Here is a 23,879-nt window from a genome sequence, read left to right on the forward strand (position 1 = left end):
AATTAAAAAAAAAGATATATAACTGTAAGGGGGTAGTTGTGGCGATCCGATAACCAACAACTCCTCCTCGCCTCCTAAGTATCCCAAGACGTAGTAGCAGGGCAACGGAAACTCACTTCCGGCTGGACTAGGAAGTGAGGGGCTCAGGTTGGAAGCGTATCCACGAGAGATAGCAGAGTCTCGGTGCACACATTCCCCCGGCATTAGAAAACCAGCTCTGCTTTCCTCTGCCTCCCTCGGAGTCATCTTTAGCTTAGGAAGGGCGTTGCCGGCGGCAGTTTGTGGCCGTACACCCATCATCGACTGCACTTCCCAGAATGCAGTGTACTGGCCGTACACCCATCATCGACAGCGGAGACTACACTTCCCAGAATGCAGCGCGCCGTCTTATGACTAAAACGTCACGCGCTCCCCCATCAGGCGCGACGTTTTCCCCCTTTTCTCAGTTCCCGCCGAAATCGAGCAAAGCATGCTGGGACTTGTAGTCCTCGCCGCGCCTTTCCCTGGGTCCTCCGCTCAGCCGGGTCCCGCCTATTCTCCTCTCCCTGGGGCCTTGCGGCTGGTCTCGGCCGCTTTAAATACCAGGAAGTCGGTCAATTGCTTTGCCACCGGCGGCTGCGAGACGGTGGCTCGGATGGGACAATCGCCAGGGATGGCGGAGCGTGAGGATGGAGCGGGTGTTCGGGCTGCTCTCCTGGACGCTGAGCAGGGTCCTGGGGCTCCCGGGCCTCTTTGAACAGGGAGCTGCGCGGCAGCCCCGGATCATGGAAGAGAAAGCGCTCGAGGTGTACGGTAATAGGCGCCGGGGGTGCTGCGTGCAGCCGAGGGTGCGGAGGGCCTCGCCCGGGGGTGGACGAGGCCTCCTCGGGTCTTGGCGGGAGCGCGGGGAGCCCGCGGGGTGCGCGGTCACCCCGAGACTTGCGGGCTGGCCTGAGCCGGCTGCCCGGCCCCGCAGCTCCTCCCGCCCGGCCCCGCAGCTCCTCCCGCCCGGCCCCGCAGCTCCTCCCGCCCGGCCCCGCAGCTCCTCCCGCCCGGCCCCGCAGCTCCTCCCGCCCGGCCCCGCAGCTCCTCCCGCCCGGCCCCGCAGCTCCTCCCGCCCGGCCCCGCAGCTTCTTCCTGCCCGGTCCCGCAGCTCCTCCCGCCCGGCCCCGCAGCTCCTCCCGCCCGGCTCCGCAGCTCCTCCCGCCCGGCCCCGCAGCTCCTCCCGCCCGGCCCCGCAGCTTCTTCCTGCCCGGTCCCGCAGCTCCTCCCGCCCGGCCCCGCAGCTCCTTCCCGCCCGGTCCCGCAGCTCCTTCCCGCCCGGCCCCGCAGCTCCTCCCGCCCGGCCCCGCAGCTCCTTCCCGCCCGGCCCCGCAGCTCCTTCCCGCCCGGCCCCGCAGCTCCTCCCGCCCGGCCCCTCAGCTCCTTCCCGCCCGGCCCCTCAGCTCCTTCCCGCCCGGCCCCGCAGCTCCTTCCCGCCCGGCCCCGCAGCTCCTTCCCGCCCGGCCCCGCAGCTCCTCCCGCCCGGCCCCTCAGCTCCTTCCCGCCCGGCCCCTCAGCTCCTTCCCGCCCGGCCCCGCAGCTCCTTCCCGCCCGGCCCCGCAGCTCCTCCCGCCCGGCCCCGCAGCTCCTTCCCGCCCGGCCCCGCAGCTCCTTCCCGCCCGGCCCCGCAGCTCCTCCCGCCCAGCCTGGACTCCGGGGCCAGCTCTCCGCTCGCCGCCCCGCCGGGGACTGGCCCGAGGTCGCATTCGCCCTCTTGCTGCCAAAGCCACAGGCAGGGTCCCCGAGAGGCCACGGGGAGGAAGCTGCTGCACAGGCCGGGCTGGGAGAGCCAGGTGCTGCGTTCCACACACGTGCCTGTGTTGCGGGGCCATTCCCCTAGATGCGAATGGCGACGAGGAAGTGAAAGGCTTGAGGCGGGTAAACAGCTTGCTGGGGGCGGGGAGTGGGGTGTACAGGAAAGGCAACAAGTCAGGGTGGAAGCCCCCACCCCCTTCCCACCCCGTCTGTGGTCCCAGCTGGGTGCGCCTGGCGCTACTTGGCTATTGCTTTGTGACTCTGTTTCTGAACTTAGTTATTCTGTGCAGGGGGGTGGGGTGGGTAGGGGAGGAGGACTGGATCTAATCTCCGATATTCTTGCTGACAGGATGTAAGAGATCTGCTTATAAGAATACAGATGATGGTGTAAGGATCTCGGTTCGAGCCCCGGCTCCCCACCTGCGGGGGGGGGGGGGGTCGCTTCACAAGCGGTGAAGCAGGTCTGCAGGTGTCTGTCTTTCTCTCCCCCTCTCTGTCTTCCCCTCCTCTCGTTCTCTGAGCCCTAGCCAACAACAACAATAATAACTACAACACTAAAACAACAAGGGCAACAAAAGGGAATAAATAAATATAAGAAAATACAGATGGGGGTTGGGTGGTGGCACACCTGGTTGAGCGCACACATTACAGTGCACAAGGACCCAGGTTCAAGCCCCTAGTCCCCACCTGCAAGAGGAAAGCTTCAGGAGTGGTGAAGCAGTGTTGCAGGTGTCTCTGTCTCTCCTTCTCTGTTACCCCTTTCGCTCTCAATTTCTGGCTGCCTCTATCCAATAAATAAAAATAATTTAAAAAAATGTTTACAAAAAAAAGAATACAGATATAGGGTGTTGTTGTGGCGGCCTGGTGTCGGGCTGCACCGCGGAGAAGAGAGCAGACGTCCAGAGCAAAGGGGTACACAAATCTTTATTATAGGATGGGGGGGGTTTGGTTCAGACCACGTGGAGCCAGCCAGCAATGGCCGACCATGGGGGGAGAGCAGGGAGCGAGACCTCAGAGAGGGAGAGCTGAGAGCCCAGAGGGGGGGGGGTGAGGGGGCTTTTTATAGGGCGACAACCAGGGGTGCAGTGTAGGGCCAGGATTGGTTGAAGGGGGCGTAGTAAAACCTGGGGGCGGAGACTACATCAGAATAACTCCTCAGCAACATCTCCTCCTATCCCTTTATATCTAAATGGACACAGTAAAGAAAAATGGAATGGAGCAGGCTTAAATGTTTTAGAGGAATGCCATGCTCAGGTGGGAAGATATAGGACTTTCTGTGGAGGAGGGAAGGCTTAAATGGCTGCGAACCTTGTGAGATTTATGCGTCCTCCTGTGCTCAACCCCTCTTTAGAGAGAGAGACTTACGTGGAGAGACTCATCTCATAGGTTTAAGCGCAGCCTGCTCAACCATCTCTTCACAATATCTACATCTTTTGTATCTTTCTATCTAGTAATTGCATAAGATGTACAAAGTCTGTAAAAGACTATCATGGGGCAGAAACCTTTTGGGCATAAGCCTAAATGATATAACAAAATAGGAAGGGACAAGTAGGGGAGTAGTAAAAGCCAGTGTGGTGAGAAGGGAAGGATTGGTGTGTAAAGGAACATTCCCTGCTTGGGTGGGGAAAGGGGCAAGGGTACATAATGAGGGGGAGGCGGGAGGCATGACCCACCAAACAGAGGGGCTATTTGGCATTGTATAGTTCTCAAGGCAACAGTCTGTAAAGTCTATGAATTACTCAGGATCAGTCTATGAAAAACCAGCAGCGTGAAGGGAAACAAGCTGTTTCAAAATTGTGTAAAATGTATATAGGGTATGTCAGAAAGTCCGATACAAGTCTCAGTCTGAAGTAGATGGCTAGGGGAAGAATTGGCAGGGGTTGCAAAGCTGCATGAGGGAGGTCAGCCGCTGGAATGTTGCTTTTCTGTAGATAGCCAGCTGGAACTGCCAACACGTGACAAGCAACATCAATAACCACAACAATGTTAAACAACAAGGGCAACAAAAGGGAAAATAAATAAATATTTAAAAATATTGTTTTTTAAAAAAAGAACACAGGTGTACACGGATCTTTTTGGATGGGTGTGTTGGGTTGCTGGTCTAGCTTCGCGGGCGGGAGACAGACGACCAGAGACTCATGGCTGAGCAGGGAAGCAGTATCTCGTTTATTCATCAGATACATCGCCTTTTATGCATCTCTTCACCGGAAGTGACAAGGGAAAGGAAATGACTAGGAGAGGGGGCGGAGCAAAAAAAAAAAGAGTGCAACAGCACATAGATAGCGTCTATCTAACCAGTGGGGATTAAACCAGTACCCTACAGGCAGGGCGGGACCCAGGGAAAACTGATTATGTAAATAGACCACATCTTAAGTAATACAAGCGAACCTAATGTGATGATCAAAACAGAAGGTCTTATAAGCAGAATTTAGAAGCATACCAACATTGGGTTCCTTAGGAGATTCTAATTTGGTACACCTGAAACCATCTAGTTTTACAAACTAATTTTTTAAAAAAGGAATCATGATTTTCTTTTTTTTAGAAATATTTATTTATTTTAATGAGTGATATAGAGGGGAGAGAGACCAGAGCACTGCTCAGCTCTGGCTTATGGTGGTGCTGTTTTTTTATTTTATTTTTTTATTTTAATATAGTATTTCCAAGCTTGAGATTGAACCTGGGAGGTCAAACTTTAGTCGTTTTGCATAATCTTTGGCTGTTTCCCCAGCCCTGTAAACTAATTTCTTTCTTTTTTTTTAAATCTTTTTTTAATTTTAGTGAGAGAGAGACAGAGACACCAGAGCACTGCTCAGCTCTGGCTAATAGTAACGCTGGGGATTGAACCTGGGACCTTGGAGCCTCAGGTATGAAAGTTGTTTGCGGGAGTCGGGCGGTAGCACAGCAGGTTAAGTGCAGGTAGCACAAAACGCAAGGTCTGGCATAAGGATCCCAATTCGAGCCCCCGGCTCCCCACCTGCACGGGAGTCTTCACAGGCGGTGAAGCAGGTCTGCAGGTGTCTGTCTTCCCCTCCCCCTGTCTTCTCCTCCATTCCCCATTTCTCTCAGTCCTATCCAACAACGACACCAATAGCAACAACAATAATAACTACAACAACAATATAAACAAGGGCAACAAAAAGGAAATAAATATTTAGAAAAAAAAAATCTTTAAGAAAAGTTGTTTGCATAAGTATTGTGCTATCTCCCTAGCCCATAAATACATATATATATATATATATATTAAATATTTTATTTACTCCCTTTTGTTGCCCTTGTTTTATTGTTGTAGTTATTGATGTCGTTGTTGTTGAATAGGACAGAGAAGTGGAGAGAGGAGGGGAAGACAGGGGGGAGAGAAAGACAGACACCTGCAGACCTGCTTCACCACCGCTTGTGAAGCGACTCCTCTATAGGTGGGGAGCCGGGGCTTGAACTGGATCTTTACTCCGGTCCTTGCACTTTGGGCCACCTGCGCTTAACCCACTGCGCTACAGCCTGACTTCCCATAAATATGTGTGTGTGTGTGTGTGTGTGTGTGTGTGTGTGTATATATATATATATATATATATATTTTTTTTTTTTTTTTGTTACCAGAGCACTGCTCAGCTTTGGCTTATTATGGTGGTGCGGGGAATTGAACCTGGGACTTTGGAACCTCAGGCATGAGAGTCTCTTTGCATAACCATTATGCTATCTACTCCTGCCCAAATACATATACTTTTTTTTTTTAAATTTTTTATTTAAGAAAGGATTAATGAACAAAACCATAAGGTAGGAGGGGTACAACTCCACACAATTCCCACCACCCAATCTCCATATCCCACCCCCTCCCCTGATAGCTTTCCCATTCTCTAGCCCTCTGGGAGCATGGACCCAGGGTCATTGTGGGTTGCAGAAGGTAGAAGGTCTGGCTTCTGTAATTGCTTCCCCGCTGAACATGGGCATTGACTGGTGGTCCATACTCCCAGTCTGCCTCTCTCTTTCCCTAGTAGGGTGTGTCTCTGGGGAAGCTGAGCTCCAGGACACATTGGTGGGGTCTTCAATCCAGGGAAGCCTGGCCAGCATCCTGATGGCATCTAGAACCTGGTGATTGAAAAGAGAGTTAACATACGAAGCCAAACAAATTGTTGAGCAATACATATACTTTTTAATTAAACAAATTTTACTATCTTTATTTATTGAATAGAGACAGCCAGAAAGCGAGAGGAAGGGGGAGATAGAGAGATGAGAGACACCTGCAACTCTGCTTCACCACTCATGAAGCTTTCATGAAGACTGGGGGCTTGAACCTGGGCCCTTGAGCATTGTAGCATGTGCACTGAATCAGGTGTGCCACAACCTAGCCCATAAATAAACATTTCTAAAAGACTTAAAATCGGTAGACACAGTCTGGCTTTTCAGATAACAGATACTGGGAACTGGATTTAGGAAGAGACAGGATTCCTGTTCTCAAAGTTATCTTGGGAGAACCCCCACTAGGGTTATTGCTGGGGCTCAGTGCCTTTTGGCTGTATTTGTTTCTCCTTTGGTAGAAGGTGATAGAGCAGGGAAGAGAATGAGAAACACCTGCAGCACTGCTACACTGCTCCTGAAACTTCTTTCTTTCTTTTCTTTTTTTAATTTATGAAAAGGAAACACTGACAGAAGAAGCTTCTTTTCTGTAGGTAGGGCCTAGGGACTTGAACCAGGATCCTTGCACATAGCAACATATGCTCCACTGGGTGTACCACCACCCACCACCCAGCTCTGTGGGAGACTTGTGCATGCAAAAACTAATTGTGTGCGTGTGTGTGCCTGCCTGTCTGTTTCTGTAATCAGAGCCTCCTGCTGGGGCAATTTCATCATTCTGGGACACTAAAAAAATTTTTTTTTTACCAGAACACTGCTCAGCTCTGGCTTTCAATGATGTGGGGGATTGAACCTGGGACTTTGGAGCCTCAGGCATCAGAGTCTTTGTGCGTAACCATTATGCTATCTACCCCTGTCCCCAGTTAAAAAAAAAAAAATTATTTACTTATTATTGGATAGAGACAAGTTGAGAGGGGAGGGGGAGATGGAATGAGACAGAGAGACACCTACAGCCCTGCTTCACCACTCGTAAAGCTTACCCCCAGCAGGTGGGGACCGTGGGCTTGAACCTGGGTCCTTGTGCCCTGTAATGTATGCGCTTAACCAGGTGTGCCACTGCCTGGCCCCCCAACCCCCTTTTTTGATAAAAACAGACTACAGCACTGGAGCTTACTGTCTTCATGGCACCTCCCACGTAAGCGCCATGTATGGCAGTGCTGATGCCCTCCCTGTGCCATATCTCTACTTCCCCCCAATTCTTTTTTCTTTTTTTAATATTTATTCCCTTTTGTTGCCCTTGTTTTTTTATTGTTGTTGTTATTGATGTTGTTGTTGGATAGGACAGAGAGAAAGACAGACACCTGCAGACCTGCTTCACTGCCTGTGAAGCGACTCCCCTGCAGGTGGGGAGCTGGGGGCTCCTACCGGGATCCTTACCTGGCCGGTCTTTGCGCATTGCGCCACCTGCGCTTAACCCGCTGCCCGAATCCCTATTTTTTCCTTTATTCCAGAGCACTGCTCATCTCTGACTTGTGGTGGTGCTGGGGATTGAACCTAGAACCTCAGAGTCTCAGGAATTAAGTCTTGTATAACCACGATGCTATCTCCCCAGTCCTGCCCCCCCCAAATGTGTAGTAGGGGGCGGTGGACCTAAATGAGACGTACAGGAAACCCAGGAGAGGAGGTTAATTTCTGATGGGGGTGTCTTGGAATACTTAAAGGACAAGAGGAGGAGTGTTTTGAGTCGGGCAGTGATGGATGAGGAGAAGGATCTGGCTAGGTAGAGGTCAAAGCGCATGCAAAGTCAGCAATGGAAACCAGAGGACAAGTGTAGAGGTGAGCAGAGAAATGGCAGGTGGGCGGTGTGGGCGGCTTTGTGGTTCACGGTGAAGGTGTGGTCAAACGCGGTTTCAGACCCAGGGTTGAAATCGGACACCGAAAGCTTTTATAGAAACGGGTCTTAATAGGAGAGCAACACTGCTTGCTTTCTGCAGGAAAACACCCAAGTCCCTCACAACAGCTGGGAACCTGAGCAAGGGATGAGATTCAGTTACAAGGCTGGGTAGCGCATAAACGAGAACAGGGCCTGTATACCAGCCTTCCTGGGTGACGGGCTCCAGCGATCCTTGATGACGGTCCGTGAAAGACAAGTCCTGTCCTGTCTCTTGCCTCAATGTGCACGTTGTTTGTAATAGACTGATAGGCTGCCCATGGGCTGTGAGAGGGAGGGAGTAAGAATGGATTTGTCTATTTTTCTCAGTCTCTTTTAAAGAATTCCGCCCCGTGGTTGGGGGGACCTTGGAGTCTCAGGCATGAGAATTGTTTACATAACCATTATGCTGTCTCTCCCACCCTTAAATGATTTACTTGTTAGGGAGAATCAGGACCAGGTTGGTGGTGCACCTGGCTGAGGCACGTGTTACTATGTACAAGGACCCAGGTTTGAGCCCCCAGTCCCCACCTACAGGTGGAAAGCTTTGTGAGTGGGGAAGCACGGCTGTAGGTGTCTCTGTTTCTCTACCTCTCTGTCTCCCCCTTCCCTCTAGATTTCTGGCTGTCTCTATCCAATAAACAATCAAGATAAATAAATAGAATCAGAGCATCACTCTGGCACATGCAATGCCTGGGATCAGACTTGGGACCCCATGCTTGAGAGTCCAGTGCCTAATCCACTCCGCCACCTCACAGGCCACTGGTTCGTTGCTCTCGGCTGCATTTTATTTATTTATTTATTTATTTATTTATTTATTTCTGATTTCAGAGGTGCTATTGTAACAGAATAAAGCTTCAGGCTTGAGAACGTCAGAACTATTTGAGCCCCTCACTTCTCTCCCTCCTACCTCTTCATTTATCCATAGCTTTCTCTTTTTCTTTTTTTTTAATATTTATTTTATTTATTTATTCCCTTTTGTTTCCCTTGTTGTTTTATTGTTGTAGTTATTATTGTTGTTGTCGTTGTTGGATAGGACAGAGAGAAATGGAGAGAGGAGGGGAAGACAGAGAGGAGGAGAGAAAGATAGACACCTGCAGACCTGCTTCACCGCCTGTGAAGCGACTCCCCTGCAGGTGGGGAGCCAGGGTTCGAACCGGGATCCTTATGCCGGTCCTTGTGCTTTGCGCCACCTGCACTTAACCCGCTGCGCTACAGCCTGACTCCCAGCTTTCTCTTTTTCTCTCCTGTGCTGGCTGAGACCACCCAGGCTCCCATATCCTGGGGCTCCTTCCCCTGCTCCCTTAACTCCCAGTCTCCCCTCCTTAGGATTCCTGCCTCTTTTTCCATCTGCCCCTCTCCTTTGCCCTGTAAAGCACTCTCCAGTCTGGCTTATCTTGGATCTCCATTTTAAGGCCACTGTCCTTCCTCTGAGCTTCCTTCTGGCCCCAGCTGTGGCCATCAACTCCCTTTTCTGTAACTGCATTTTCAGAGCAGACCTCCTGGCCCTTAACGAAAACCCCTTCCTCCCTCCCTCCCTCCCTTCCTTCCTTCCTTCCTTCCTGTCTTTTCTCTTTCTTTTTTATATTTATTTCCTTTTATTGCCCTTGTTTTATTGTTGTTGTTACTGATGTCGTCATTGGATAGGATGGAGAGAGGAGGGGAAGATGGGGGTGAGGGAGAGAAAGACAGACACCTGCAGACCTGCTTCACCGCCTGTGAAGCGACTCCCCTGCAGGTGGGGAGCCGGGGACTCGAACCAGGATCTATCTTTTTCTTTCTCTCTCTCTTTCCCTTTCTCTTTCTTTCTTTCTTTCTTTCTCTCTTTCTGAGGCAGGCAGCAAGGCAGAGAGAGGAGCATGAAAGAGGCCACTGCACTGAAGCTTCAGTGCTGGGGGCCTGGGTTCAGGCCTGGGGTGAGCACATGGCAAAGCAGTGTACTAGCCAAGTGATAGGTTTTTACTGGCCCCAAGTCTACTTCTATATTCTTTATTATTTACTAAAAAATTTTTGTGTGTATTTTTACCAGAGTCCTGCTCAGCTCTGGCTTATGGTGGTACAGAGGATTGAACCTGAGAGCCTCAGGCATGAGAGTCAGTTTGTGTAACCATTATCCTCTTCTATATTCTTTCTGCATTGTTGGATCCAAGAAATTGAATATAACCTCACAGTCACCCAACAATTCTCTCTAAAGGAAACTGTGTGGGAATTCCTGGTAGAGATCTGGCAAGTTGGTGTTCGTATTTGCTCAGACAAAAAAAGAAGTTAGCCTTCGGATTATAAATGGCAAAATGTTACTATTCAGAATATTCCTGTTTAAACATACTGCCTTGTCTCTGATGATTCTTCAGATTTGATTCGAACGATCCGGGACCCAGAGAAGCCCAATACTTTAGAAGAACTGGAAGTTGTAACAGAGAGCTGCGTGGAGGTTCAGGAGCTAAGTGAAGACGACTATCTGGTTATTATCAGGTTCACGCCAACGGTACCTCATTGTTCTCTGGCTACTCTCATTGGTAAGGCCTAAATGTCTACTGATAGACTTCGGCTCTCATCCAAAGTAGCGCTAGCAGAGAGAGATCGGTCACGACCACCACCATCTCGGATCCTCCGAGATGGCTGAGAGTGTCACCGTGTGCTCCTCTCCTGTGGTCCTCACCTGACGAAACTTAGGATGGGATCGCTGTTGATGTAGTCTGGGGTCACAAGCTGAACTTGCTTGGTTTAAGGAAATAGCTTTTTACCTCGCGGGCATGGGAGATTCCACATTTACGGGGTTCTTGGAGGAGAGTCTTTTTGCATAACCATTATGCTATTTCCCCCTGTGCTTTGTAATCCTTTTATGTGCCTCTTCGTTGATCTTATATTTATTTATTTTACTTGGGCTGGCCTTCTGTGGTCCTTCCATAAAGTGTATTGAGTGGATTGGCCTTTGTTAGAAGGGGCACTGATGCTGCAGAAAGGACACTGGTTTTGCAGCAGTCTTGGGTTCCAGTCCCAACTGCTAGCTTAAAAACTCCAGCAACTAAAGAAACGACTATATTATAAAATCTAAAAAACAAACAAACAAACAAAAAAACTCCAGCAAGTTACATTGTGACTTTGGTTTCAGAATTTATAGAATGGGGTTATGAATGCCGAGTTCACCGGGTTGTCCTGAGTAACGTGTAAGAGGATGTATGGCAGCTGCTAGCAGGTGCCAGGTCCGAAGGAGACTACGCTGGCTCGAGCTTAAACTTCCGTGTGTAGTGAATGCGCCTGCGTGCTTTCCTCCCCCAGCCCCCTTCTTCAGCCAGAACACTGCTCTGCTTCAGCTTCTTTATTTTTAATTTTTTAAAAAAGTATCTTTATTTATTATTGGATAGAGATAGGCAGCCAGAAATTGAGAGGGAAAGGGAGATAGAGAGGGAGAGAGACAGAGAGACACCTGCGGCCCTGCTTCACCACTTGTAAAGCTTTCCCCCTGCAGGTGGGGACCGGGGACTCGAACCTGGGTCTTTGCGCATTATAACGTGTACTCAACCAGGTGCGCCACCACCTGGCCCCTATTTTTACATTTTAATGAGAGAAAAGCCAGGGGACTGGGGGGAGACACCCCCAGAGCACTGCTCAGCTCTGGCTTGTAGTCCCAGGAATTGAACCTGGGACCTTGAAGCCTCAAGTATAAGTTATATACTTTATTTATTTCCATTAATTTTTTTTTTAACCAGTGCACTGCTCAGCTCTGGCTTATGATGGTACGGGGATTGAGCCTGGGACTTTGGAGCCTCAGGCACAAGAGTCTCTTTGCAGAACCACTGTGCTGTCTGCCCCCCGCTCAACTTTATTTTTATTGCCACCAGGATTATCATTGGGTTGGAGTCCACTGCTCCCCGTGGCTTTTTCTTTTTCTCTTTTTATTTGATAGGACAGAGAGAAATTGAGAGAGGAGGGGAGAGGAAGAGGGGGCGAGGAAGATAGACACCTGCAGACCTGCTTCACCACTGGTGAAGCAGCCTCCCTGCAGGTGAGGAGCTGGGGCTCAAACCTTGGTCCTTGTGCATAGTAACCCTTGTGCTCAACCGGGTGTGTTACCGCCTGGGCCCTTTTTCAAGAGCCAGTGTGAGGGTTGGGGAGATAGCTCAGTTTGCTAGAGCACCAACTTGCTGCTCAGGATCCCAGAGGCCACATGCTCAGTCCCCAGCACCTCCGTGTATCAGCTGAGCAGTGTTCTGGCCCCTTCTCTCTCTTCCCTCTTCCATTTCATTCTCTTGCCATAAGGAAATCTTGGAGGCCGGGAGGTCGCTCCGTGAGTTATGGACTGGATGCTCAACTGTGAAGTCCAGAGTTTGGTCCCTGACATTCTATGTGCCAGAATGATGCTCTGCTTCTCTCTTCCTCTCTGCCCCTCATTATTAAATAAATATTTAAAAAGTAAATAATGAGGGGGGGGTCGGGTAGTAGTGCGGTGGGTTAAGCGCACATGGCGCAAAGAGCAAGGACCGGCTTAAGGATCCTGGTTCAAACCCCTGACTCCCCACCTGCAGGGGAGTCGCTTCACAGGCGGTGAAGCAGGTCTGCAGGTGTCTGTCTTTCTCTCCCCCCTCTGTCTTCCCTTTCCCTCTCAATTTCTTTCTGTCCTATCCAACAATGACAGCAATAACAACAATAATAATAACAATAACAAAGGCAACAAAATGGGAAAAATGGCCCCCGGGAGCAGTGCATTCATAGTGCAGGCACTAAGTCCCAGCGATAACCCTGGAGGCACAAAAAAAAAAAGAAAATCTTAAAGTAAGTTTTGTTTTCTTCTTAAAAAGAATCACTATGGTGGTCCGGGAGGTGGCGCAGTGTTAAAAGCTTTGGACTCTCAAGCATGAGGTCCTGAGTTCAATCTCCGGCAGCACATGTGCCAGAGTGATGTCTAGTTCTTTCTGTCTCCTCCTATCTTTCTCATTAATAAATATATAAAATCTTTTTTTAAAAAAAGTCACTATGAGGAGATAATTGGGACTTTTTTTTTTCTTTCATAGGACTGTGCTTAAGAGTAAAACTTCAACGATGTTTACCTTTTAAACATAAGGTAAGGAGGGTCTTGTTCTCTATATGTAACTGCTTAATTCACATGTCTTACAAGTCACCTACCTGAAGCTTTCATGGCTCTGAGTGGATTTGCAGAGCTGCGCAACCATCACCGCTGTCAGTCTCGCCACCACGAGAAACCCCCATGGCTATCATTCCCATTTCTCTTTTTTTAATGCCAGCAACCTGCTCAGTTCTGGTTGATGGTGGTGTGGGGGACTGAACCTGGGACTTTGGAGCCTCAGACTTGAGAGTCTCTTTGCAGAACCATTATACCCCCGTTTCTCTAAACCTTCCCCTGGGCCAGGCCAAATACTGATCTCCTTTTAATTTCTCTAGACTTGGCTGTTCACTGACAGCTTGTTCACATGAAGTCATGTTATTGGTGGTCTTTCAAATCTATCTTATTTTCATGAGAGAGATACAGAAAGATAGAGGTCAGAGCGCTTCTCAGTTCTGGCTTATAGTGGTGCTGGGAATTGAACCTGGGTGAGTCATGAAAGTCTTTCGCAGAAGCATTATGCTGTCTACTCAGCCCAGTAATTTGTGGTCTTTTAAGGCTGCTTTTTGGGGTCAGGAGCTAGCCCATCTAGTAGGGTGTGCTCCTTATCAAGAGTGAGGTCAGGGGCAAGAGCTCTGGTGCCGCATGGAAGCACCATAGCACTAGGAGGAGTGCCCGTTGGTAGGGCAGCACCTCAGCCTCTCAGTTCCACGAGTCCTGAGCTCTGCCATGACACCATCTTCAGAGCTACTAGTTCATTCTTTTATTTATTTTTCTTATTGCCACCAGGGTTGCTGGCGGCTATATTTTCTTTCTTTCCTTGCGCCATTTTATTTGATAGGACAGAGAAATTGAGAGTGGAGACCTGCAGACTTGCTTCACTGCTCTTGAAGCTTCCGGCTGCATGTCGGAAGCCGGGTCTTTTTTTTTTTTTTTTTTTTTTTTTTTTTTTTTTTTTGCGTTTCTACTTCTTTTTTTTTTTTTTTTTACATGCATAACATTCCCCAGATTCCCATTTAGCAATAAAACCCCCACTATTTCATTCATCATTTTTCATGGACCTGTATTCTCCCCACCCACCCACCCACCCCACAGTCTTTTACTTTGGTGTAATACTCCAATTCCATTTCAGGTTCGACTTGTGTTTTCTTTTCTAATCTTGTTTTTCAACTTCGGCCTGAGAGTGAGATCATCCCATATTCATCCTTCTGTTTCTGACTTATTTCACTCAACATGATTTTTTCAAGGTCCATCCAAGATGGGCTGAAAACGGTGAAGTCACCATTTTTTACAGCTGAGTAGTATTCCATTGTGTATATATACCACAACTTGCTCTGAATGACTCTGAAAATGTCCAATAGTTCTAGGTTATCTATCTCTTCATTTAGCTCCCTTATGTCTTTACTGATTTTCTTCCTGGATGATCTGTCAAGTTGAGATAGTGGGGTGCTGAAGTCCCCTACTATGATTGTGTTACTGTTAATATATTGCTGTAGCTCTTTCAGTAGAAGTTTGATGTATTTAGATGGCTTCTCATTGGGTGCATAGATATTAATAATTGTTAAGTCCTCTTGATTGACTGATCCTCTGAGCATTAAGTAGTGTCCATTCCTATCTTTTTTAATCTTATCTATTTTAAAGTCTATCATGTCAGATATGAGAATAGCTGTTCCTGCCCTTTTTTGTGGGCCATTGGCTTGAATGATAGTTTTCCATCCTTTCACTTTAAGTCTGTGTTTGTCTTGTTGCGTTAGGTGAGTTTCCTGTAGACAACATATTGTTGGGTTGTGTTTTCTGATCCATCTTCCTACTCTGTGTCTTTTAATAGGTGAATTCAGGCCATTCACATTTATTGATATCAAAGATTGAAGATATTTTAACGCCATTCTTGTAGAGTTTTAGAGTGTTTTGATATATGTTCTATTTGTGGTGGTCTGGTTGTTTATAGGAAACCTTTCAGAACTTCTTTCAAGGCAGGCTTGGTGATGGTTGCTTCCTTCAACTGTTGCTTGTCTGAGAAGGTTTTGATGCTTCCATCTAGTCTGAATGACAGTCTAGCAGGATATAGTATTCTTGGCTGAAAGCCTTTCTCATTGAGCACTCGATAGATATCTTGCCATTCTCTTCTGGCCTGTAGTGTTTGTATGGAGAAGTCTGCTGCTAATCTTATGGGTTTTCCTTTGTAGGTGACTCTTTGTTTTTCTCTTGCAGCCTTGAGGATCCTTTCTTTATCCTTATTCCTTTCCAATCTAAGTATGACATGTCTTGGTGTCTTTAGGTCTGGGTTAATTCTGTTTGGGACCCTCTGGGCTTCTTGAATCTTTATGTCTTTGGTGTTGTCTAGACTAGAGAAATTTTCAGCTATTATGGCCTGGAGAACGCTTTCTTCCTCCCCTTCTCTTTCTTCCTCTGGTAAGCCAATAATGCGTATATTGTTTCTTTTGAAGTCATCCCATAGGACTCTGTTGTTGTTTTCAGCATCTCTTAATCTCTTTTTGAGATCTCTTACTTCTTCTTTAGTTGTCTCTAATTCATCCTCAATCTTGCTAATTCTGTCTTCAGCCTCATTGATTCTATTCTCTCTGCCCTCTACTGCTTTCTGGAGTTCATCTATTTTGTTGCCCTGCTCTGATACTGTTTTAGCTTGTTCAGCTAGTTGCCTTCTTAGCTCAGCAATTTCAGCTTTCAGCTCTCTAATAACCATGAGATAATTAGAATTTTCTTCCATATTCTCATTTGTTGTTCCTGCAGTTCTGATTACAATTTTTTCAAATTCTTTACTCACTCCTGTTATTATTTCCTTAGCTAATGTTTGGATGTTGAACTCGTTGTTTTGTGCTTTGACCTCTGGAGGACTTTTAGTTGGACTCTTGTCCTGGTTCGAGTCTCCATTATTTTTTCTTGTTGTTTTAACCATTTTATATAAGTTAAGAGGTTTTTCAATCCCTGAGTTGGAGTTCAGTGGTGTAAAAGCCTTTTTTTTCCCCCTGTAGGCTATGGTAGCCTGAGGGCTTTTAAACTATCAATAGGCTTCTTGGCTTAATCAATGACTCCTGACCAAGAAATAAAGCAGGGTGTGGCAGAGATAATCCAGTGGTTATGCAAAGAGACTTTCACAGCCCTTCAGCTATGCCACCGAGGTATGGGTCTTCTCCTGAGTTTCCCGGTTAGATCTCTGTGCCCTGGTGTCCCTCCCTGTTGCTGCTCCAGATTCTGAGGGTAGTAGCAATGGAGACTCAGAGTTGCACTTGGTGAGTCTCTGGGGAGTCCTTTCCTCCCTTCAGCTGTCCCCTTGTTGGTGGAGCAGACTGGAGGTGGTGTCTCCACTGACAAACTGTCGAACTGTTAGCAGTCACTTAATCTCTCCTTAGGCCCCTCTCTCCTCTCTGTCACCAGCCACGCGTGTTTGTACTCACGGGTGATTTACTGGGTTTCTGTGGTCATTCTAGTCCTGTCTTGTTTCGGTTCGGGTGGTCTCCTTTGGTATTCCTAGTTGATCCGGGAGAGGAGAGGAGAGGAGAGAAAGCGATCTGCTGCTCGTAGCTCCGCCTCCGGAAGTCTGGAAGCCGGGTCTTAAACCCATGTCCTTGTACATAGTAACTAATGTGTGCTTAACCAGGGCCGTCATCACCCGGGCTGCCTAGTTCATTCTTTTCTTCTTTTTCCATTTATTTATTATCATTATTTTTTTTTTTTACCAGCGCATTGCTCAGCCCTGGCTTATGGTGGTACAGGAGATTGAACCTGAAACTTTGGAGCCTCAGGCTTGAGAGTCTTTTTGCAAAACCATTATGCTAACGACCCCCACCTGTTCTTTTTTTTTTTTTTTAATAATTTATTTCTTTATTGGGGAATTAATGCTTTACATTCAACAGTAAATACAATAGTTTGTACATGCATAACATTCCCCAGATTCCCATTTAACAATACAACCCCCACTAGGTCATTCATCATCTTTCATGGACCTGTATTCTCCCCACCAACCCACCCACCCCAGAGTCTTTTACTTTGGTGTAATATTCCAATTCCATTTCAGGTTCGACTTGTGTTTTCTTTTCTAATCTTGTTTTTCAACTTCGGCCTGAGAGTGAGATCATCCCATATTCATCCTTCAGTTTCTGACTTATTTCACTCAATATGATTTTTTCAAGGTCCATCCAAGATCGGCTGAAAACGGTGAAGTCACCATTTTTTACAGCTGAGTAGTATTCCATTGTGTATATATACCACAACTTGCTCAGCCACTCATCTGTTGTTGGACACCTGGGTTGCTTCCAGGTTTTGGCTATTACAAATTGTGCTGCCAAGAACATGTGTGTACACAGATCTTTTTGGATGGGTGTGTTGGGTTCCTTAGGATATATCCCCAGGAGGGGAATTGCAGGGTCATAGGGTAGGTCCATTTCTAGCCTTCTGAGAGTTCTCCAGACTGTTCACAGAGGTTGGACCCATTGACATTGCCACCAGCAGTGCAGGAGGGTTCCTTTGACCCCACACCCTCTCCAGCATTTGCTGCTGTTACCTTTTCTGATGTGTGACATTCTCACAGGAGTGAAGTGATATCTCATTGTTGTCTTGATTTGCATTTCTCTGACAATCAGAGACTTGGAGCATTTTTTCATGTGTTTCTCGGCCTTTTGGATCTCTTCTGTGGTGAATATTCTGTCCAATTCCTCCCCCCATTTTTGGATGGGGTTATTTGTTGTCTTGTTGTTGAGTCTGGCAAGCTCTTTATATATGTTGGTTATTAAACTCTTATCTGATGTATGGCATGTAAAGATCTTCTCCCATTCTATGAGGGGTCTCTTGATTTGCGTAGTGGTTTCTTTTGCTGTGAAGAAGCTTTTTAATTTGATGTAGTCCCATAGGTTTATACTTGCCTTAGTCTTCCTTGTAATTGGATTCGTTTCATTGAAAATGTCTTTAAAATTTATGCGGAAAAAAGTTCTTCCAATATTTTCCTCTAAGTATCTGATAGTTTCTGGTCTAACATCCAAGTCCTTGATCCACTTGGAATTTACTTTTGTATTTGGTGAAATACAGTGATTCAGCTTCATTCTTCTGCATGTTTCAACCCATTGTTTCCAACACCATTTGTTGAAGAGACTCTGCTTTCCCCATATAATAGTCTGGGCCCCTTTGTCAAAGATTAGATGTCCATACATGTGGGGCCTCATTTCTGGGCTCTCAATTCTATTCCACTGGTCAGTGTGTCTGTTCATGTTCCAGTACCAAGCAGTTTTGATGACAATGGCCCTATAATACAGTTTGAGATCTGGGAGTGTGATGCCTCCGGTTCTGTTCTTTTTTCTCAAGATTGTTTTGGCAATTCTAGGTCACCTGTTCTTTTCTAAAGGCCAAAACACCACATTAGTTTCCGTAGTGCCTTAATACTAAAGTCTAATTCTAAAACAACAAAACATATATAAAGTCAGTCTATACTTTTTAATTTTGGTTTAAAATAATACATGACTTCTTACTCTAGGAAAAAAAAAACAGGAAAAAGAAGTAAGCATTTATCCACAATTCCACTTGATTTATATAAATGCTATACGACTTAATTCTCAAGGCAAACAGCTGATCTGATACCAGCCATTTGCATAACCATTGTGCAAGATTCCAGACTTGAGCGGTTTCATGTAGTCTATTTTTGAAGTGGCTCTTGCTTGGTTTTAAATGTCTACACACGGAAAGATACTCAGTGTCTTAAGTCATCAAAGAAATGCCGATTAAAACCACAGTAAGATACTACTTCAGATGGTGTCATAGCAGAGCACGGGACTTGTGAAACCGAGAGGCTGAGTTCAGAATCCCCAGCACCACCTATGCCAGAGTGCTGCCCCAAGTTCTCTCTCACAAACAAGACTTTTTTAAAAGATTGAACTAGATGATTACTAAGGCTTCTTTTAGCCAGACTAGGGTACACAACAAACAAACATGCCTCATTGTCTTTGGACTTTGTCTGACTTGACGCAGAGTTTGTAGTGGCTTTGTGTGTTTGTCCATCTCCGGTTCTGGGAGGCTTGCTACCTTGAAGGAGCTCAGTGTAGCACGACCAGCTAGGGGGCATAGCTTAACCCAGTAGTATAATTGAGGGTACCTTTTGAAGATAACAGTGAATTTCAGAAGGAGGATACTAACAATTGTATGTTGTGACCACAGTTTTGTGGACTAAATGAAGAAATGTCTGTGTTTGGTGTGTATACACACACACACACACACACACACACACACACACACGTGCATGTGGATGTCAAATCTATGAGATTATGTGATCTGCAAAAAAACATGGAAGATACTACACTGGATTAATTTTCTTGTTAGAATTTATTTTATTTACTTACATGTGAGAAAAGGAATTTCACACGAGACATAAAGAGAACACCACTGTGACTCTACAGTGCTGAGGATCGAACTGGGAATGCAGGCCGGTTGGTGACATGACACATCGGGCTGAGCGCACATAAAATTGTGAAGGAAGAGGAGACGGGGAGAAACACTTGCAGCCCTGCTTTACTCTGCAGGTGGGGGCTGGGGGCTAGAACCTGGGGTCCCATGCCTGGTAATGTGTGCTCAACCAGGTGCGCCACCATCTGGCCCTGTTCACAGGCTTTTGAATTGACTGGCACATTCTCTCTCATCATCATCATAGATTGCTCTAAATGTTTTGCTATTAATATCTTTTTTTCTTCCTAGTTGGAAATCTACATTTCTGAAGGAACCCACTCTACAGAAGAAGATAGTAAGTAAATATTGAGCCATTATTTACAGCACAATTCTAGAAAGTACTTAGTACTTCTCTCTCCTTTTTTTTTTTTTTTTTTAAACTAGAAAACCGATCAGTTCTGTCTTATGGTGGTGCAGGGGATTGAACCTGGGACTTTGGAGCCTCAGGCATGATAGTCTCTTTGCATAACCATTATGCTACCTACCCCCACCCTTTTTTTTCCAGAATTAGGGTCTCATGCGTATGTAACTTCACTGCTCATAAACTAGCATTTTTATTCAGATAGAAAACAGGACAGACACCATGACGCCAGAGCTTCTGCCAGTGCCCTGGTGCTTACTTGAGTTGTTGGTGTTTGAACTTGGGCCGTGTGGGTTAAGGCATGTGCCCATCACCAATGTGTTACGTTAAAAAAGAGAAGAATATTTTGGGGACGGGTGGTGGCGCATCTGGTTGAGTGCACATGTTACAATGTGCAAGGACCTGGGTTTGAGCCCCCAGGCCCCACTTTCAGGGGGAAAGCTTCACAAGTGGTGAAGTAGTACTGCAGTGTCTCTCTCCCTCTCTGTCTCCCCTTCTCTCTAGATTTCTAACAGTCTCTATCCAATAAATAAAGATACAAAACAAATTTGAAAAAAAGAGCAGATTTTTGGGGAGTTGGGTGGTAGCACAGCGGGTTAAGTGCAGGTGGCACAAAGTGCAAGGACTGACGTAAGGATCCCAGTTTGAGCCCTTGGCTCCCCACCTGCAGGGGAGTCGCTTCACGGGGTGAAGCAGGTCTGCAGGTGTCTGTCTTTCTCTCCCCCTCTGTCTTCCCCTCCTCCCTCCATTTCTCTCTGTCCTATCCAACAATGAAGACAGACAACAATAATAACTACAACACTAAAACAATAAGGGCAACAAAAAGGGAATAAATAAATAAATAAATATATTTTTTTAAAAGAGCAGATTTTTTATTATTTATTTTCCCTTTTGTTGCCCTTGTTGTTTTTTCTTGTTGTACTATGGTTGTTGTTGTTATTGATGTCGTTGTTCTTAGATAGGACAGAGAGAAATGGAGAGAGGAGGGGAAGACAGAGAGAGGGAGAGAAAGACAGACACCTGCAGACCTGCTTCACCGCCTGTGAAGCGACTCCCCTACAGGTGGGGAGCCGGGGGCTCGAACCGGGATCCTTACGCCGGTCCTTGTGCTTTGCACCATGTGCGCTTAACCCACTGCGCTACCGCCCGACTCCCAGAGCAGAATTTTACATCTACAAATGAGAGAGTGCAAACAATGAAAACTACATTTAAAATGCAGGTTGTACATAGCTTGCATTGCCAGGCGAAATGAGTTATTAGGACAGCCGAGGAGAGGAAATGGAGCCAGCCGTAGATTCAGAGCAAGCACTATTACGAGGAAACGGTGACAGCCGTAGATTCAGAGCAAGCACTATTACGAGGAAACGGTGACAGCCGTAGATTCAGAGCAAGCACTATTACGAGGAAACGGTGACTCAGGAGCTCACTCGGGAGGAGGATCAGAAAAGCACTGAGCTCTCAGAGGCGGCACCGACGGGAGGCTACTGCTCTCAGAGGAGTCCCTCTCACCCCTTGGAAACTCTCGGTACTGTCTGGAAAACCCTGTCCTGCTTCCACAGGTCCACACATGTAGGTTATTTTATTTCTCACGGGCTCAGTTTACTTAAACACCTTAAGTTAATGGCATCTGCTTCTTTAAATTTGAAGAATGGGCGTCCAGGTGCTCTCAGTCTGCCCAGGATTTGACAAAAGTAGCGTTAAGCCTTATGATTTGGGATTTTGAAAGTGAGCGCTTGTGGAGGGTCTCCAGTGTGACGTCTGTCTCTGTCCTGTGGGTCCTACTTCGTGGTAGAAGCAGTAGGATACGTTACTGATCTAGGAATGTGCACGAGTCCTCTCTGTGAGGCATTCTCCTAGCATCCCAGAAACGTGCTGGCAGTAGGACTCGGACAGCTCTCTTCCCTCTCCCTCACAGTGCTTTTACCGCTGAATGTGAGGCCTCCCCCTGCAGTGGGGACGAGGGTTTGAACCCTGGCCCTTGCATATGGTGATGTGTGTGCTCAACCAGACGCACCAATGTCCAGCCCCATGTCTCTATATACTAAAACGTCCATTTTCCCCTCCTTTTGTCGCGGCTGGAGCTTCCGCACTGTAGAAGAAGCAAGACAGAGCTGCAGGCAGCAAGGGAGAGGGGGAGCCGCAGCACCCAGGTTTCCTGCAGCGAGGTGGGGACTGGGCTCCACACTCCACAGGCAGCACACAGGCAGCACACTACCCCAGTGAGCTCTGCCAGCCCTTGAGTGTCCGGTTTGACCAGGCCAGTAGAAATGCTGTGTGACGCTCCGTCTGGTGTGGACACCATCCTGCTAACGCTCACTGTGTCTTTGCAGTCAACAAGCAGATAAACGACAAGGAGCGGGTGGCGGCCGCCATGGAGAACCCCAGCTTACGGGAGATCGTGGAACAGTGTGTCCTGGAGCCTGACTAACCTTGTCTTAAGAGCCAGAGCCACAGAACTGTTGTTTGATGCATTTGTTTAAACTCTGTAAGATGTCAAAGACTCATGTTTAATACGTAGGTGATATGTACCTCAAAGCATTTTTTTTTTTTTTTCAAAAAAAGGATTATTTCCCAGCAAGATTTAATGACAAGGTAGCAAGCTAGTTTGTTCAGTGTCTAACATTCTCAGGATTTATAACCCTCAGACGCTCAGACAGGAAACTTTTCTAGTCATTATGTGTAAGATGAGTCGCTGTTTTTCTGATGCCTCTTCTGATACAATTGCTTCTCATGTCAAATATTTACCATGCCCCGGAAGTATTCAGTTTAAAATCCTTACTCTAAACGAAATAAAGCAGAGGTGATTCTTATGATGACAGACTTTAGACCATTTTTCTAAAAATTAAATTATAAATTGCAGGGTACATGTAGACTCTTAAGATATATTTCCAAAGCTTTTTACTTGCTGATAGTTATGTAGAATCTGAGTTCTGAGAAGCAGCAGGAACATTCAGGTCAGACCCCAACCCTGCCTTCTCTGTAAGAGAGCCTTGAATGCATTTCTAGATGAGGGCCACGTATGGACCAGGTGACATGTGACTTTGAAGATCAAGCAGTCTGTAGAAGAAGTTGCAGTGTAGTCAGTGTAATGGACAGTCCCTTCTTCCTCTTCCTCTTCCTTCTCTTCCTCTTTTTCTTCCTCCTCCTCATTAACACTGCTCAGCTCTGGCTTATGGTGGTGCAGGGGATTGAACCTAGGACTTCGGAGCCTCAGGCATGAGAGTCTCTTTGAACAACCACTATGCTATCCACCCCTGCCCTAACAGTCTCTTTATTCATACTTTGCTTAGGGAGTCATGGTCATTTGAAGTGTAGTGGGGTGGGGTAGGTAACCTCCAAGATGGCCCCTTAATTGTCCTCACTCCCTGAAATTCACACCCTCGCAGTTCCCTCCCACGATGGGGCAGAGCTGGTAGATATAGCTGACTGAGAATAGCAGTGTGTGACCTCTGAGGGGAACAGGTGTTGCTGCCGTCACCCTGGGCCGCGGGGACCCAGAGCCGGGCCCTGAAACACTGCAGCAGCACTTTGGAGGACTGCCTCGACCTTGCAGGTCAGGCCTCCTTCCAGCAGCCGGACCCCGGCACACCACGTGAGTGAACCTTGTCGGAAGCCACTCGCTAGCTCGGTGTCACTGTCACTGGGACCTCACAAGACCCTAAGCTGTCAGGCTAAGCCACCTCAGAATCCTGAGAAGCTGTGACCCAGTTAGTGTCGGTTGTTTGCACACGAAGTTCCCTGGTGACGGGTCAGGCAGCAAGTAATGTCTAGCAGACAGGTGGAACTCTTCTGCCTCGAATTTGATGGAGGGCATTAAGGGGAAAACAAACGTTTTCATCCACTTGGAGAACGTCATGGTGGAGGTGACATCCATCACGTCTGCTCTCAGACAAAGTCCGAGCAAGCTAAGACTGAACTGAAACTATTCATCCTTTTTGTGTAATGGCGGAGGTGACGTCATGTCTGTTGCCAGACAAAGTCCCAGCAGGTTGGAACCTACTGCAGAGCGGGAAGTCCTAAACTAAACCGAAGCTATTTGTTTTTAATTACATTGATAATTTGAGGACTTATTGGCTATATTGCAAATAACAAATATTACATGGGGACAATAGAAGGAGATCCCCAGGGGAAGTACATTGTGACAACAATTATGGCAGTGAGTGTGACAAGGCTGAGAATGGCCTAGGAGCAGAGGCTGTTGTACCCATTGGGAGGCTTTCAGAAAATAGCTACTT

General features: G+C 47.2%; 1 protein-coding gene across 1 annotated transcript; it reads left to right on the forward strand.

The window, feature by feature from the left end:
* The first annotated feature begins 514 nt into the window (after positions 1–514).
* CIAO2A (cytosolic iron-sulfur assembly component 2A) lies at positions 515–22,457 on the forward strand. Its single transcript, XM_016192225.2, has 5 exons — positions 515–792; positions 10,126–10,290; positions 12,787–12,836; positions 19,533–19,578; positions 21,975–22,457. The coding sequence occupies exons 1-5, from the start codon at positions 669–671 to the stop codon at positions 22,070–22,072; spliced, it is 483 nt and encodes a 160-aa protein (XP_016047711.1). The 5' UTR covers positions 515–668; the 3' UTR covers positions 22,073–22,457.
* Positions 22,458–23,879: the final 1,422 nt, after the last annotated feature.

The sequence above is a fragment of the Erinaceus europaeus genome, chromosome 16 (assembly GCF_950295315.1).
Source record: "Erinaceus europaeus chromosome 16, mEriEur2.1, whole genome shotgun sequence".
NCBI lineage: Eukaryota > Metazoa > Chordata > Mammalia > Eulipotyphla > Erinaceidae > Erinaceus > Erinaceus europaeus.

Excerpts from the sequence above, each read along its gene's own strand:
- CIAO2A (XM_016192225.2), top strand. The coding sequence starts at position 669 with ATGGAGCGGGTGTTCGGGCTGCTCTCCTGGACGCTGAGCAGGGTCCTG. Across the intron at positions 793-10,125 it reads GAAAGCGCTCGAGGTGTACG|ATTTGATTCGAACGATCCGG; the intron begins GTAATAGGCGCC and ends ATGATTCTTCAG. Across the intron at positions 10,291-12,786 it reads TTCTCTGGCTACTCTCATTG|GACTGTGCTTAAGAGTAAAA; the intron begins GTAAGGCCTAAA and ends TTTCTTTCATAG.